At 39.0% G+C, this 16,656-nt stretch overlaps 1 protein-coding gene across 3 annotated transcripts in view; it reads left to right on the top strand.

Annotated features, from left to right (window-relative positions):
• Positions 1 to 1,843: 1,843 nt before the first annotated feature.
• LOC136676797 (cilia- and flagella-associated protein 77-like) overlaps positions 1,844 to 16,656 on the top strand; it is a 21,601-nt gene continuing 6,788 nt past the window's right edge. Inside the window, exons 1-4 of one of the 3 annotated variants that reach the window (XM_066654022.1) lie at positions 1,844 to 2,016; positions 2,144 to 2,230; positions 11,118 to 11,217; positions 12,246 to 12,480. In XM_066654022.1, the coding sequence (XP_066510119.1) occupies positions 2,168 to 2,230; positions 11,118 to 11,217; positions 12,246 to 12,480 (398 nt within the window). In that variant the 5' untranslated portion in view covers positions 1,844 to 2,016; positions 2,144 to 2,167. Of the gene's footprint in view, positions 2,017 to 2,143; positions 2,231 to 7,131; positions 7,260 to 10,320; positions 10,443 to 11,117; positions 11,218 to 12,245; positions 12,481 to 16,656 lie in introns of those variants that run through there. The other 2 variants (XM_066654023.1, XM_066654024.1) reach the window with 2 other exon arrangements.

Raw genomic sequence — 16,656 nt, 5'->3', positions numbered from 1 at the left:
TTGATAATAATCTGTTTGATTTACAATACTTATAGTTTTATTTTGTAGTATGAAAATTGGTTTTATTTGTTTCCCCGTACCTCCACATAATTTCAGATTCAGGATATCCATCCATCCATTATCTGTAACCGCTTATCCAATTCAGGGTCGCGGTGGGTCCAGAGCCTACCTGGAATCATCGGGCGCAAGGCGGGAATACACCCTGGAGGGGACGCCAGTCCTTCACAGGGCAACACAGACACACACACATTCACTCACACACTCACACCTACGGACACTTTTCGAGTCACCAATCCACCTGCAACGTGTGTTTTTGGACTGTGGGAGGAAACCGGAGCACCCGGAGGAAACCCACGCGGACACGGGGAGAACACACCAACTCCTCACAGACAGTCACCCGGAACTGGAATCGAACCCACAACCTCCAGGCCCCTGGAGCTGTGTGACTGCAACACTACCTGCTGCACCACCGTGCCGCCCAGATTCAGGATATATTTAATTTTATATAACATTGCAATAAAATGTGTGAATGTGTGTTGCCCTGGACTAGTGCCCCCTCCAGGGTGTGTTCCTGCCGTGTGCCCAGTGATTCCAGGTAGGCTATGGACCCACCATGACCCTGAACTGGATAAGCGGTTACAGACAATGAAAAATGAAAAAAATTATTGCAGTTATTTTATAGAGTTTTGTTTTTACATTAGTTTGTGATTCCAAACATACTTTATTTTTATCAAAAATTGCTTGATACACTCTTTCTATTTCAGCATTACTCATCATAATTTTAAATTAATGATTTATTTGTAGGATTTTAATATTATAAACTTTTTTATTTAAAATCAGTGATAACTTGTTAATGTTAAAGACCCGAGGTTCAGTTGGTCTCTCAACTGAGGCAACACTGAGCTCTATTTCTCCAATTGTTTCCTCACTCATTCCCTGACCTCCTCAGATACTGTGAACAAAAGAAAGTCACATCTACTAACCAAATGACACACATATAGAAAATCACTGTACAGCCTTATCATTTGAGTTGTTGCTAGACCCAGCAAAACTGAGCTGAACTGCAATTAACCGAACCACAAAAATAGTTCCAGTGCTTTCATTTTTTAGGTTTTTATCTGGTTTGACAAACCACCTTAAAGTTAATTTACAATCCTTCTAGTTCTAACTGTAATCTTAATGTGACTTGTAATGTCAATACAAATTTTTAACAATCTCACAAAAATTAGGGCTGAATTTGGAGAGATGAATGGTGCAGCATTGCTTCCTTACCCTGGACCTCTCAAATAGCTGTGGAAGAACAATGTGAACTTTTGAAGCTGTGGCCTGTCTCCTCTGAACTCTCTGTCTCTTTGAAAAGAACAACACCGTACACAAGCTCTTGAACCAGACTCCACTCATATTCTCCTCCTTCCTGTTCCTTCACTGCTTCACCCACCCCAAAGAATGGGCCAAAAGGACCATCACAAACTGCCAGTCTGTACATTTTCCAGACTGTTAATGACTACAGTGGCATAGTTTCTGATGTGTAGTGTGATTCCTTTATTGATGTTTAAAGTGATTGTCTGGAAGCACTTAGCAGGACTATCTGCCACAGGTAGTCCTCCATACCTGGAAATGTAAATAAATGCTTATGTAGATATGACAGTTGTAGTACACTTGTTTCTTAGTAATCCACCTAAATGAGTTAACACTCCAAGCTTGTAATGGATGCACATCACAGTGTTGAAGAGCAGTCAGACATTGTGGAGCTTATGTATAGAGCTGAGAAAGAGAACGATCCTCGTTAGTTCCAGCGGGAAAACAGTTAACGAAGGAGAACGTCACGTCTCCATAACAACTGACAACAAGCACTGGTCACCAGCCGCGCTGCACTCTGCAGGCCTTTACATCGCTGTGTTTATAATACGTTTAATTAAATTGGTTTCTGCGTATAATAAATACAGTTGTGGTTAGCTGCAGCGATCAGCCCTGTGGGTTATTTATGTGCAAGACCTTGAAGGAAAAGTCGTCCAGGTAGGCTATGGGTTTGGTCTGTTCAGTTCGACGCAGGAAATGCGTGAACGGTCACTAACATCCCCAGAGACTTGGACAACGAGTTTTTTTTATTTGTATTGCACTAACATTTCGTTATTATTTTCAGGTCTTTTTTTATTAAAACGTGAAGATGGAAGGTGTCCGTGTCGGAGTCGTCAGAGATTCAATGCTGAACAACCCTCTTTTAATAAGGGTAAGAATTTGGGGGTACAACTTTTTTCGTTTTCAAAGAAAACAGCTAGTTTTTACGCATTAAAGGGCATGACAAAAACGTGGCAACTGTCACTGGTAACTTTATTTCAAAGGGGGATAAGTTAGTTGAAAATATCTGCACCGTTTAATGCTTGAGGTGTAAAAATTAATTGTGGTTTGGGGTGAAATTCTAGAGAGTCTTAGCTACTATTGTACTTTTTTTCAGTGTGAGCCAGAGTGGTATTCCACAAAGTTGACCCTTGTTTTAAAAAAAAAGGTATACTTACGTTATGTTGTTTTTTAACCTTTAATTTGTACGGAATCACTACCAAAATGTAATTAAATTTATATTAAATTACACTTGATATAGTATACTATCCATATGTTATTTTGGTCACTCTTCTAATTCAACTGAAATATATGGCTCTGAGCTGCCTGCCTGAACACATTCAAATGAGTTTAAATTATTAATTAAAATACAAAATAAAAGTCACTAAAATAAACAATCTATCAGACCTTTTCAAAGTAATCACTAATACAAATTATGCAGTAACACAAAATATACCAATATGTAGTTCCAAAATAGTACACTTTAAGTATACTCTCTTTACCCACAAGGAGACTTTAATTCAGTTAGCACTATAGTGTCCAGTATGAAAAGTGCGATTGAACAATCTTCAACAAGAGTTAGCTGGCAAACTGTAATACTTCCATACCCTCAGGGGGTTATGATGTTTATAATGCAACTATAACTGTATTGTTGTTGGTGGTGGTTTGGGGATTTTTTTTATATCCAAAACAACCAGTTTTGCTAAATGTAGATGAACTGTTAAAATGTATTGCTGAGTATTAAAACTTATAATATACATAGGACTGCATATATCTCAATGATGTCTTTTAGGTCAGAATTTACCACAAATTATCGTGATCCAGGTACAACTTGGATCACAAAAAAATTAAAATAATAATAATAATAATAAAATAAAATAAAATAATAATTATTATTTAATAACTTAACACGACCGCCAGATGGCAGTATCTCCTTTATTACTAGGTGAGACAAAGCTTATGACAATGATCTTTTCCAGATATTCATGTGCCCAAGCTTGTTATTGTGTTTGTGCACTGCCTACCATGATTGAACAGATTTGAGGTGTGTCTCAACAAAACAATGTACCCCAAAATATTCTGAATGACTCTCTTTGATATAATCCCTCTCCTCTCTGTACCCCCTTCTTTATCCAATTTGTTAGGCCAATTCTGTATTCTGCAGCCACCTTGGTCAGAATTTTCTTCATCTAATTCTGCCTAATTTCAACTTCATCAACTCTTCCAGTGGAGCAGAAGGGGGATAAAATGAGCCAACTCAATCCTCTACTTCTCCTTTTGTTATCTGCATTACTTAAACATTATGTCCTTGCACAGCAGAGCCCTCACACCCCCTTTTTCTCTTTTCACACTCATCCAATCATTCTGTCCATCCCTGGTGGGATAAGAAGCCAACGTTAGACCTTTGCTTGCTTGCACCCCTCCCTCGTTTTCTTGCAGTTCTCCAGGGTTATTTGATATGCCCCTTCTGACTGATGCAGAAAATAGGATTACTGTATTTAAATGACTATGATAATGAACTGTGCGTATCTTGCTATGGTCCCACAAGATCAAGGCTCTCTCGTTCGTTGCCTTTGTGAGCCATTTTAGCTACAGCTTTTGGCCATGCTCCGGAACAATGGTAGAGTCATCTGTGAGGATTTGGGCTTTTGTTGCTTTGGCGTTGCCTGATATTAGTCTGTTTCTCCTTGCTTGTGACTTGCTTTTTAGCTGTAATTTCATTTAGAACATTCACCCAAGCCTGTCAGAACTCAACAAAGACTGTGTTTCCTTGTAAAATGATAGTGCTCTCATTACAGAGGTATTGGTCTACTGCTCCTAAAAAAATGTGGAGCTTGAGAAGTAGGTGGATCTTGTACTTTGCATAGCTGTTGTATGTTTACTGGTATAGTGTGGCGGAGCAGTTCATCATCAGTGGAGTTTTGTCTGCTTCAGGCAGGTTTGATGTATGGCTGTCCCACTGGGAAAGGACAAATGTATCATAGTAATATACACCAGTGCTAATGGTCCTCAGAGTGTATAAGAGATGGATTGGACTAAGCTTTATGTAGCAGAGTAAATATAGGGCCCAGAGGCTTGCACACTTAAAAATAAAGGTGCAGTAGAGTTATTTGGAAGTATACAAGAGAATAACTATTTTTGGTTTCCCAAAAGAGAGAACTTGATTGTTTTTTTTTCCTTCTTTCTCACGGATCTCTCATCCATGGTTTTAATTTGCTCCTCTCCTCTCCTCTCCTCTCCTCTCCTCTTCTCTTCTCTTCTCTTCTCTTCTCTTCTCTTCTCTTCTCTTCTCTTCTCTTCTCTCCTCTCCTCTCCTCTCCTCTCCTCTCCTCTCCTCTCTTCTCTTCTCCTCTCCTCTCCTCTCCTCCGCAGTTAATTCCCTTTTGTATACAAGAGAATAACTATTTTTGGTTTCCCAAAAGAGAGAACTTGATTGTTTTTTTTCCTTCTTTCTCACTGATCTCTCATCCATGGTTTTAATTTGCTCCTCTCCTCTCTTCTCTTCTCTTCTCTTCTCTTCTCTTCTCTTCTCTTCTCTCCTCTCCTCTCCTCTCTTCTCTTCTCTTCTCCTCTCCTCTCCTCCGCAGTTAATTCCCTTTTGATGAGGCATGGCCAATAAATCCTATTTTCATGCCTGTGTTCCCTGATGGCCAGTAAATGAGAGATCAGGGGGGAGATTTGGGGCTTCTGTTGTTCTCAGCACACTCAGTGGGCCCTGCTGGGCAGCAGGCTGGCTAGGTCCCATTCATAGCTTCCTATTCATACTCTTTAGCATTACCTTAAGCACAATACATAGCGCCTGTATAAGACTGAGTGAAATCTCATATTTTACAGTTTTGCTTTTACATTTTTAAAACTGTTGATTTAAAGCAGGCAGTTTTGTTGTGAACAGTGTCACTTTACACTGCCGTGATCAGGGCCCTTATCTGTACAGACTGATAAGTGAAAACCTAACGTGACATAATGTAACACCATAACACCATAATCATAACACAGGGATGCTCTACCTGGACGTAATCAGGCAAAGCACCACCCAAATCACTTTTAAAGACAGGTAAAACATAACTTAGATGAAAACACACAATATAATAAAGCAGTATCATCCATGGCATCACCAGCTTTATGCTTTCCACCAGAGTAACAAGCCATTTTGTCTTCCACACAGACACTGTAGCAAAGCAGAGTCTCATTATTAATGGGATCCAGCTGGGCCCACTGTAAGTACAAGCCCAGTGACACAGATACATAAGCGCAAAGCCCAATACATAACCATAAACTGTTCTCTTAATAAATAACTTCATGTAAATGAGCTGTGTAAAGTGACCATTGCACATGTGTAGTCAATCATAGCCAAGGCAGCGCAGAAGCCATGTGTCACATTACTTGTGAGACATAATGAGTGTGTACCTGATGAATCAATGTAATGAGGATGTAATGAATGGTAAGCACATCTATCATTGTGATTTACCAAGTTCCTCTGGTGGATGATATTCATGTAATTATACATTTGGATTCTGCATGGACTGGACTCTTGGTTTAGAGAGAGTAAGAATGCCTGTAGTTGCAGGTATTCTTAGTTATATAAATGCATTAAATATACTCAGTAGGTAATATTTTACAATAAAGATATTTCCAGAGAGAATATATTTTTAAAAGGCTCATTTAATTAAAATGTACTTTTGTACATTAAAAATGTATGTAGTTTATAAATAACATTTGAAATATACTCTGAAATATATTCTGTCCATATAAGTGAAAAGGATATGATATTACTATTATTATTATTATTATTATTATTATTATTATTATTATTATTATAGATATCCCCAAGAAACATCTCAATGATCAATTATCCTCAGAATTTCTAGAGTAGCACAAGTAATTTGATGCATAACCAAGCTGTGCATGGAGGGGTGTGTGTGTGTGTGATTGTGTGTGTGTGGGTGTATTTACATAAATTGGGGGTTGGAGTGGTGGGGTAGATTTGGTTGTTGGTGTGTGTGGGTGCATTTGACAGAGTCTGGGGTTGCTGGGGTTGAACAGATAGATCTGAAGAATTCAGTGATATTAATTAAAGTTGAAAGTCTTTGCCCTAATGGTGATGTTACATTTGAATCAACCATATGAATAAATGAATACTTTATCCTGTAAGGACAACAAAATATACAAATTGCCTTATAACAAAGTAATGAAATCATGTAAAATGGAATAGTGAATATGTAATTTGGGCAGGCACATGATTTTAAGACAAAAGTCTATAATTCTAGACAAAAGAGTCTATAATTGTTACATACATTCGTCACATTTCTTCTTACGTACAGTCTTCTTTTGTACCAAATTTCAAACAAACAAACAAACAAAAAAGTTTGTTTATTGTGAATCTTATACCTTCACAATTTATTAGAGGGCCTATATCTTCAAGTTCCTAAGCCATTCAGTCCATGAAAACTAAATTAAAAACCAGTGTTTCAGCCAGGATTTATTCATTTACTTTTATCCACTTAAACATATCAGCAAATCATCAAAAACAATATTTAATATTGATGGATTAATAGGGGTTAAAAAAAATTAGAACACAAATATAATGATTCCAATTAAACTGTAACCATTCATTATCTGTAACCGCTGATGCAGTTCAGGGTCCAGAGCCTACCCAAAATCATAGGGCGCAAGACAGGAACAAACCCTGTAGGGGGCGCCATTCCTTCACACACACACACTTTGAGTCGCCAGTCCACCTACCAACGTGTGTTTTTGGACTGTGGGAGGAAACCCACGCGGACACGGGGAGAACACACCTAACAGTCACCCGGAGCGGGGCTCGAAGCCACAACCCCAGGAACCTGGAGCTGTGTGACGAGACACTATGCAAGCATAATAAAAGGAAGAAATTATAATGGGCCCTTAATATAAAAACTATGGTGAGATTTGCTGCTTGACAACAACAGCAGACAGCACACACACACACACACACACACACACACACAGTGTACATAAAGATACGCGCTGAGTTCCAGTTTTAAGTAGTGAAAGCAGGAGATTAGTTTTAAGCCTGTAGGCCTGTTGTGCTCTGGCCAGGCACCAGATGGCGCTGAGCTGAGTTCTATCAGCCAGTGAAGGAAATGATCATAGACAGATCGGCACGCATTACTGCCATTATCTTCTAATCACCTCTATGGTCTCCTCTTCTCTGCGTGGCTCTCAGGGAAGACAGGCCTGGAAATGGTCAGCCAAGGAAATGACAGACTGGATGAACAGATTTAAGTCGATGAATGAATGGATTATTCAAAGTTTCAGAACCTGCCGACAACAGGCACATTTTTGTACGGCTGTTGGCCAGTTGAAGCCATATAGCACTGTTTTGAAAAACACATGATCTAGTTGTTTGATTCAGGAACTTGGTGTGGTTTGAGAATATCTCACCTTGTATTCTCTCTCTTTAAAAAACCTGTATGAAGTCTGTTTATCCAGTCTGCAGTGGAATATATACCAGTGATTTTTATTGCTTCTTTGTAAGTACGGTTTAAAATGGGATAATAGTTAATTAAAAATAGAATTCTGAAATCCAATCCGTTATTACTTCACACAATGGTTTGCTTTGGCTACCACAGACCCAGCCTCCCAAAATCAGAAGAACAACTAAATCTGAACCTGGACCTTAAGTGAGGGAGCGCATGCAAACTGCAAAAAGTGATTACTGTATCCTTTGACACAACCATTGTCTTGCCAGTGCGGTGGTATATGAACAGAGTTTGCTAAGTTGGTAGGGCGTTGATTTCCAATGGGGAGCAAATGTAGTCTGTATACTTTCTCTGGTGAATCTTTATGTCCCCTGCTTCCTATTACCAAATCTGTAAAGAAATCTGTATCTCTTGAACACACCATTTTAAATCAATCTGAATGATCATGTTGACATCTCAATGACTGAATTGTCCTAAAGTAATAGTTCTGGCAAAATTAGTTTTGAAGAATTTGTGGCATGTAAATTTATATTTTTAAAGCGTGACTGATACATTATTTATCATAAAGCAGAGAACAACTAAAAGACAACTAAAAGTGCATCGATTGGGAAAGAGAGTTGCAGTGGCTGGTGGCAAAATGTGCATTGCAGGTTGGAGCCTAAATCTCACTATTTATGTAAATAGTAAATAAAAAAGAACCAGAAGCCTAATCTAGAGAGTCACAGATGTTTTCTGAAAGAGGCTGCCCCCTTAATGATAGGCCAATATGTGAAAGTGTGTGAGAGAGCGAGACTGGGGGAGCAACGATGCTTTAGGCTACAGAAATGGACTCTTAGGGTCAGTGCTAAGCTAAGCTGAGCTCAGTCAAATCCTAAAAGCATACATGAGCAAGAGCGGGACAATAGCATAGTGAAATTAAACCAGGGAGAGTGAATAGACAGAGGACAGACAGGAGGGGCGTCTTCACTAAGGGATGATTATGTCCCTCTATTCTCTTTTCCTTTAAGACTGTGTGAATAATATGCTCCCACCGACCCTTCCATGAACACTGGTGGAGCAGCCCCATTCTCTCTTGGACTCCCCTCTTTTTCAGCTGGTCCATGCCTGGTTAATCAAAACACAATAAAGGGACAGATCACCAGTAAATGACAATATAAAAGGAGCTTTTGCTTAACATAATCCCCCTCCTGATTTGCTTTTTTGTTGTTCCCTTCTCTTTCAGGCATTTATTGGGCCTGAAAGGCACAATAATGTTTGGAAGGGTCCGATTAGCCGTTTTGCGCCAGCAGTCAACACGTTCCTTCAGGCATCTCTAAGTGATCCCTTCAAAACAATCTGCAGATTGGAATTGCTGAGGGGATTAAACGGATGGTCTAGGAGCATAGTGGCACAGACCCAGAAGACTGGTCTTTTAAGAGAAGGATTTGATGGGTTTCTGTAGAGATGTTAACCACAGGGTTTAGATGGGTCAGCCTGGGGGTGAAATCAGAAAAGATCTATGGGCATCTATCTCCAGTCTTTTGGTCACTACTGGAGGTCTGCCTTTATGCAGTTTATATAGGATTATTTATATAGTTCACAGGTTGTGATTGATAACTTTTGGGGGGTCCAGTGACAAGACAATATCTAATCCAGGGGTGTCCAATGTTTTGTCTTGGCAAGCCGAAGTGTAATGTTCGTGGTGGGCAAAAAAAAACAGACAAGCTAACAACTTTATTTTAGGTTTAAATTTCATGCCCTGCCAGTGTGTGTGAAGAAAAAAATACTATTTAAAGGTTCCAATGGTGTCTTCATATGTAAGATACACTGTCATGCCTTTATATTCCATTACAAGAATTTCTTCACACTGATGGTTTCAAAATCTTTTTCTGTCTCTTACTGCCTGTTACTGTCACTTCCTGCTCTTTTAGCTTGGTATTGTTAGTTGCATGTGTGACTAAATGACTAGCCATTTGTATTGTGTTATTAAAGCTACTGAAATAAGGTTTTAATAGAAAAATGGGAAACCTATTAAGAAGTTGCATAGAAATTAGTTTTTCCTCATTGGCTGAGGGAGTGGGGGAGTTAATGGCAACTTTCTGGTGGGCCCTACTTTGGGCAATCTTGATCTAATCCATGTTTTCCACCTCAATAGTTTCACTGAAAACTGTCTGTGGGGAATCCACTGCTATTCAGCATAATGAAAGTGCCTTAAGCCAGTGTTGAGATGAGAGCAAGGATACACATCTCCATGTCTGATTGAAGGGCTCTTTTCTGCCTGACAGACAAGCTAATCACAAAATCTTGTCTTCCCCAAAATCACAAACGACAGCATTGACGGATCCAGTGTGCTGTCTGACTGACATGCTAGCGCTTTACCTTTATGCTAGCATGCCGCCTTCATGTTCCATCTCACGGTGACGAGACATCGGGATCAAAGACTCTTTGGTACCGCTGCACGCAGGTAGCTTATCCAGTTGTCACCCATGCTGCGGTTTGATTCTCCACTTTCTCGCCCTCTCTGTAGTCACATGCTCTTTAAAACGAGGCCTCAAGACGTTCCACTTTGAAAGCTTGATACAACAACAGCTCCATGTTACCGCGGGCTGTTAGCAGGCCCTTGGCCCCAAGAGATGCTCGCCGAGCTATCAGTGACAGGCTAGAGTAAGCCCTGCAACCTGCTGTTGCTTTCTCTAACTCTTTACCTGTCAATCATCACATAGACATGGCTCTTGAGAGGCAAACTGTGCATTAGATGAGACAAAGTGGACCACAGTTTGACAGCAATGTAGACTGCGGCCCGCACGTTCCTGACTAAGGAACAGATCCATTAACATCATGTAGCTTATTTAAGAGCTCAGATGAAATGATTTTTACCATGTGGTGACTACTTAAAACAGTCTGTTGGGCATATCTTATGGTAATTAGTTTCTTGGACGTTGCATAATGAAGATTCTATTAAATACATTGAGGGTGATGCTTTTATGTGTTTCAGAATCTTGTGTTGGTGCTAGAAAGACTCTTCAAAGATGAAAATCAGTCTAGCTCCAAAGAATTAAAAATATGATGTATTGACAGACTGATTCTCTAGTGTCTCAAATGCTTTCTTTGAAATCCAATTTAAAATTACTGAATCGAGTGGATCCATTTAATAAAGTCTATGTTTCTACTATATGATTGGCAGCTTTCAGGTATTCAAGGACACTAGAGCTTCTTGGCCTTGATAGAAAGTAAATCCACATAATGTCTCTGGGGAATATAGGACAAAAATACATTGTTCCATCTCCATACAAGGAGGGTTGTTTTGGTCTAATTTATTTTCATTTTCATTCTCTACAGCCTACACTTGGCAAAACCAAATCCAGAGGGTTGTCTTGTCCAGGACCCGATTTTGTTTACGGGGCAATGACCACGGTTTATGATGGAGGAGTGCCGGAAGGTAGGTGGCAAGTGTAGTTTGAGTCTCCATGTCCACCACTTTTTCAGACTCTGAGTGGCAAAAAACAAACAAACACATAATAAAAGTTTTCAGACTCCATCCATAACTAGTTCTGTCATTTCACAGGGTGATGTCGCATTATATTACTTGGGTGCCTGGCCGTGTGTCTGTGTGCTCCTGTTAGTACACACGCTAAACTGTATTTGGCTTCTAGCAGCTGTGATGTCTCTCACTTTAATTATGCACTTCCCAACAGTCGACAAGCAATGGCCGCCGGTGTCAAGGCCTTTTTCTACTTGTAGCCATATGAGCCTCAGTGGCAGCCACTAGAATTACATTTACACTGATCTTCACCCAGCCACTAGGCCTACTCTTTCTAATAAGCATTATAAACTTAACAATGAACTGATCGAAAACCAGAATCAATGCACAACAGTGTTCACTGCCAGTACCCTGCTGGCACTCTTGCCATTCCTGCATTGTGGGAATGGGTCCAGAAAAGGGCCAGCTGTCGATCATCATGGCTTCCTTACTCTCGCTTGCTTGTGAAATGAACTGCTTCTCAGAACTGACTAAGAAAATAAAGAGAAATCGCTGGCAACCCACTGATGTTGGAATTTGTTTGATTCCTGTAATTGTGACAAGGTGAGGAAGAGACCTGCTGCAGCTGCTGCTGTGGTAAAAGGATCAAGCATGGTGAATCAGCATCATAGTGATGGCAAAAGTAAATGGAGATATACATAAATGATAGACATATATAACTTTCTGCTTCTGTTAGAATCTAAAAAATAATCAGAAGAGATGCACCCATATGGAAAATATGCCTACATCATATATGTTTCACATATACCTATAACATCATAGATATTAGTACTAAATTCACCTGGATTAGCAATGCAGAGAAATAGAGGCTTAAAGATGCAGTATGATAAATTAACATATATCAGATGTGGTGTTTTACTGACTCCTCATTTGTACACAAACTATGCTGACTCCTGATTTGTGGGTTTATCTTTTTCTTTTCTCAGCTATTTCCAGTTGGCATGCTCCCCTGCTGTCCTCCAGCATCTCCCACTACAGAAAGGCAGAGCGGGACTTTGTGGCTCTGAACCGCGAGGGTGTAAAATCAGGCCTGGTGACAGCCAAGGAGCTGCAGCAGTATCGCTCAACACATGACATCAGACGCCCAGTTGCCTCCAAAGACATGCGCCGATCTGCACCAGCAAGAATACCACCCGACCTCGCCTTCGGTGTATCTACACGGTGAGTGTGTATTTTGTTTATATTAATTTACAAGAAAACGTGTTTTGACATTTGTTAGACCACTAAAGACAAGCTGTGGTAACTTACAAAACTAGGTCTGAATTAAATTTTTTTTGGGAGACTGTCACATTGCGTGTGTACATCCCTATCTTGTGGATTTCTGCTAGACCATGCCTTATCTTCAGGAAATATGCAGTGTATGACGCATAATGTATAAACTGTATACAATAAGTCAAGTGTATATCAAGATACAGAGCCACAATACACATATTGAATATGGTCATATTTGCTGAGACTGTAGAAGTGTGTCTCTGGGGAGCAGATGCTTGTTAATACCTGTGTTATTTAAATGCTAAAACAAAAGCAAACCAATAAAATAATAAAACTGTACCCAGCTCTATGCGAATAAATGTCATCCTGGATCCCATTTCACTCACTACTGTAGTTATACAAAGGAGAGCCACACACAGAGCTCAGTGATGGTTAAATTGCTACTCAGAGGAAAGAGGCCCATTAGTGCTGAGTAAAAACAAATGTCAACACTTAGCGCAGTGAAAATTGTCATGCATATTTTAGAGAGGCTTTAATAAGCATTATCCTGGCAGGCGTGGAGCCTGATTGGGACATATTTGTGTTCATTTCTATCTCTGCAGATATTTGTTCACATTAACAAGGTCACTGCTGTGTACACACGCAAAACTAACTAGGTTAATATTCCACGCCTGCCACATTCCACAACATAACTACATGCTTATAGAAAATGCTTTTATTAATCTACCTATTTTACCATATTTGTAAAATAGTAGCATATTGACCATGACAGCAGGCTACTCTATCAGCAAAGAAATAGAATGCCTTAAACAATGCCTTGCAGATGGCAGCATAAATTGACCAGTATCTGAGCAATACTTTTGTAAACGTTTTCTGAAGCTTCTTGAGATGACCTATGAAATGATCCTCAAGATCAGACTTTAGTTTCTTGCCACATTCATTGCTTAAAAAACGCATAGTATTAATACATTTCTTCCTGTTTAAATTCATTCAGCCTTTGGAACATGAAATACTATGGCACATAAAGTGTATTCTGGTCTACAGTCTTCTATTGCTGTAATGTTAAATGTCACAGAGAGTGAACACTTATATATATATATATATATATATATATATATATATATATATATATATATATATAAAAACCAGACCTCATGTACAGTTTGTACCACATTTATTTTAAGTCAGAAGAAAGTTTTTTTTTTTTTTTTGAAACAGAAATATATAGAGAAACACATCAGTTTTTTTCACCAGGGCAGTGTTTTTCTGGAGAGATGCCATAAGGCTTGTGCTTAGAGCAAATGTAGGATTATTACAACAGATATCAGTGTAAGCACTGTCATAAGCTCTCGCTCTCTCTTTCCTTCTATATCTTTTTCTGTCTCTGTCTTGTCTTCTCTCACTCTTACTCGCTCCCTCTGTGCCCCTTTCTCTATTTCCCTCTTTTTCCCTCTCTCTCATACACACTCTCACTCTCCTTTCCTTTAGCCCCTTCCCTCCCTCTCTCTTTCTCTCTCTCTTTCTCTCTCTCTCTCTCTCTCTCTCTATATATATATATATATATATATACTCTATATATATATATATATATATATATATATATATATATATATATATAAAATCTTTTTTCCCCTCTTTCTCATGGGTGTTGATGCTGTTGCAATGGAGCTGAATTATTTAACTTATAACACACCCTCTCAGTCTCGCTTGTTCTTTCTCTCTTATACACACACACACACACACACACACACACACACATTACTCTGTGTCAGATTTATTCTATGCTTGATGCATGGGGTGTGAGAGAGGGGAGTGTGTGTCTGTTCAGTCAGGAGAAAGGGATGGAGCAATAAAAGATAAGATCATGGCTCCTCAGGGACTTGTTTGGTCCTGCTCTCTATCCATCAAATGCTACTCACCAATGCCAAGGTCAGCCCTAATGAGGAAGCACTAGGTTTCTAGCAGAGAGTGTCACCACAGCTATATTTCACATACACACAAACACACACACACACACACACACACACACACACACACAGTATAATGCAGGTCACACATACACACACTCTCTCTCCTTACATTCACATATATAATAGAGCTCACACACTCACACATCCAAATTTAAAGTTTGAACACCTGGAGACTTGCCAACCTGCATGTTTCTATAACTCTATCACATTAAATTTCATTGTATTGAAACATTGTAACTTTCATTTGTCTGCTTATATTTTAAACTATAGGTATCCTTCACATTAGACGTGGGACAAAATATTAATCCAGTGATATATCGTATCACTTTCTTTTGCGATACATTGGTGTCAGGAATCAAGATTTTTATGGAAACATGTAGGAGCTCTAAACAGACCCTCCCTCCAGTTTGACTTACCAGAGTCACTACTCTGTGAGGTCATATGAATATGGTAAACCTGCAGTGAAGAAAAAGAAACTCAGGCATTCATACTCTTCATCCTCAAGTTGAAAGTCTGGGCCCACTTTGGCTTTTACAAAAATGCAGGCACACATGAAAAGTGATTTGCAGAAGTGTCTTGTTAAAATAAAGTACATCGGCAACAAAATGAACATGCATAACCACCACAGGTCCCTTCTGTTTTCTGGCAGTTTATTGCTATTTTACATTGGAATGATGACCCACTTAGACATGGACAAGTTGCAGTTAGAGTATGTGTGTTAGAGCCATGACTACAACTTTGTTGCACATTGTCTCATAATGGTTTTCAGATTCTGTGGAACTGACACTAGTAAATATATAATTCCTGCTATTTGCCTGTTCAGGAATATTTTATCTCATTCAGTTACACTAGTAGCTCCCAATATTTTTCTGCAGCGTGGATAAGAATATTTCTGAGCCCCCCCTTCCCCCCATCCACTCCAACATACACAGACAGGTCTTTTGCTTCCAGACAGTGGAATTTATTTTAAACTGACACACACTATGATTAAGATTATGATCAATTCATAGATCCTATTACATTTAGTATTCATTAATATACTGTTTTGTAATAAGACCAGAAATTACCCTATTAAAAAGCCAGAATGTCTGTAAGTCATTAAACTCTTATTTGTATAGTTCTCTTTTTAAGGAATTCATATGCTCTGAATTTAAAAGCAGTAGCCGCCTGTTAGCCACATGACTGAATTCAAAACATCAGAAGAATAACAGTGAAGCGCCTGAGCAGCATTTTTATGAGAAGTGAAATTATTATTATTATTAATCTTATTATTATTATTATTAGTAGTAGTAGTAGTATTCAGCTAAACTCAGAACAAGGAAATGTCTTATCTTTTTTCTCCAGAATATTTTCCTTTTAACGTCTACAGTTTTCACAGCCTCAGACACAGAAGGGTTATAAAGGGTTACAGTTCACTGAGAGGGCATCAGAGGATAGCAGCAGCAGAAAAAACATACTCAGTCTAACCTAAGTCTAAGTGCTGTGTGTGGATTCTCTCGATTTGGATGATTCTGTGGTCTGGAGCTGTTTTAGCTTTCTCTGTCCAAATTCATCAGGATGCTTAGTGATCACCAAGACATGTGGTGTGTACTAATGATGCAATAAAACTAACAGCAGGGGGTGGAGCATCAATCGGCCACTTTCTAAAGATTATAAGTGAGATGTACAGCGTGCCCATGTTCCTCAGCTGGCATAAGATATTGCTTACGGATAAAAGATGGAAGTGGATGGAAGAAAAGGTAAAGAAAATTAAGGATGAGGCTGTGGCCAGATGGATGCTGAAGTACATAAATTTCTGATCTTGGCAGTTTCTTTTAAAAAATTTATCCTTACTCTTAAATATGCAATAAACTGAACTTTAAGCATTAAACTGAAAGTCCATTTCTGCAAAATATTTTCCTGAATTATTCAGTATGCATTAGAAGTATTATTATAGCCATCTATTTCTGCTTTTAATAAATACACTAATTTAATTTAATATCTAACCCAAAAGCTTTCAGACATTATTTTTGCATGTGCATATGTTTTGCTGCAAAAATCAGGTTTTCCCTTTTCATATGAAAATAATAATAATATTCATTCATTATCTGTAACCGCTTATCCAATTCAGGGTCGCGGTGGGTCCAGAGCCTACCTGGAATCATTGGGCGCAAGG

The sequence above is a fragment of the Hoplias malabaricus genome, chromosome X2 (genome assembly GCF_029633855.1).
Source record: "Hoplias malabaricus isolate fHopMal1 chromosome X2, fHopMal1.hap1, whole genome shotgun sequence".
NCBI classification, from domain to species: Eukaryota; Metazoa; Chordata; class Actinopteri; order Characiformes; family Erythrinidae; genus Hoplias; species Hoplias malabaricus.
The sequence above is the reverse complement of the archived record's forward strand: the minus strand, read 5'-3'. Positions and strand labels throughout refer to the sequence as shown.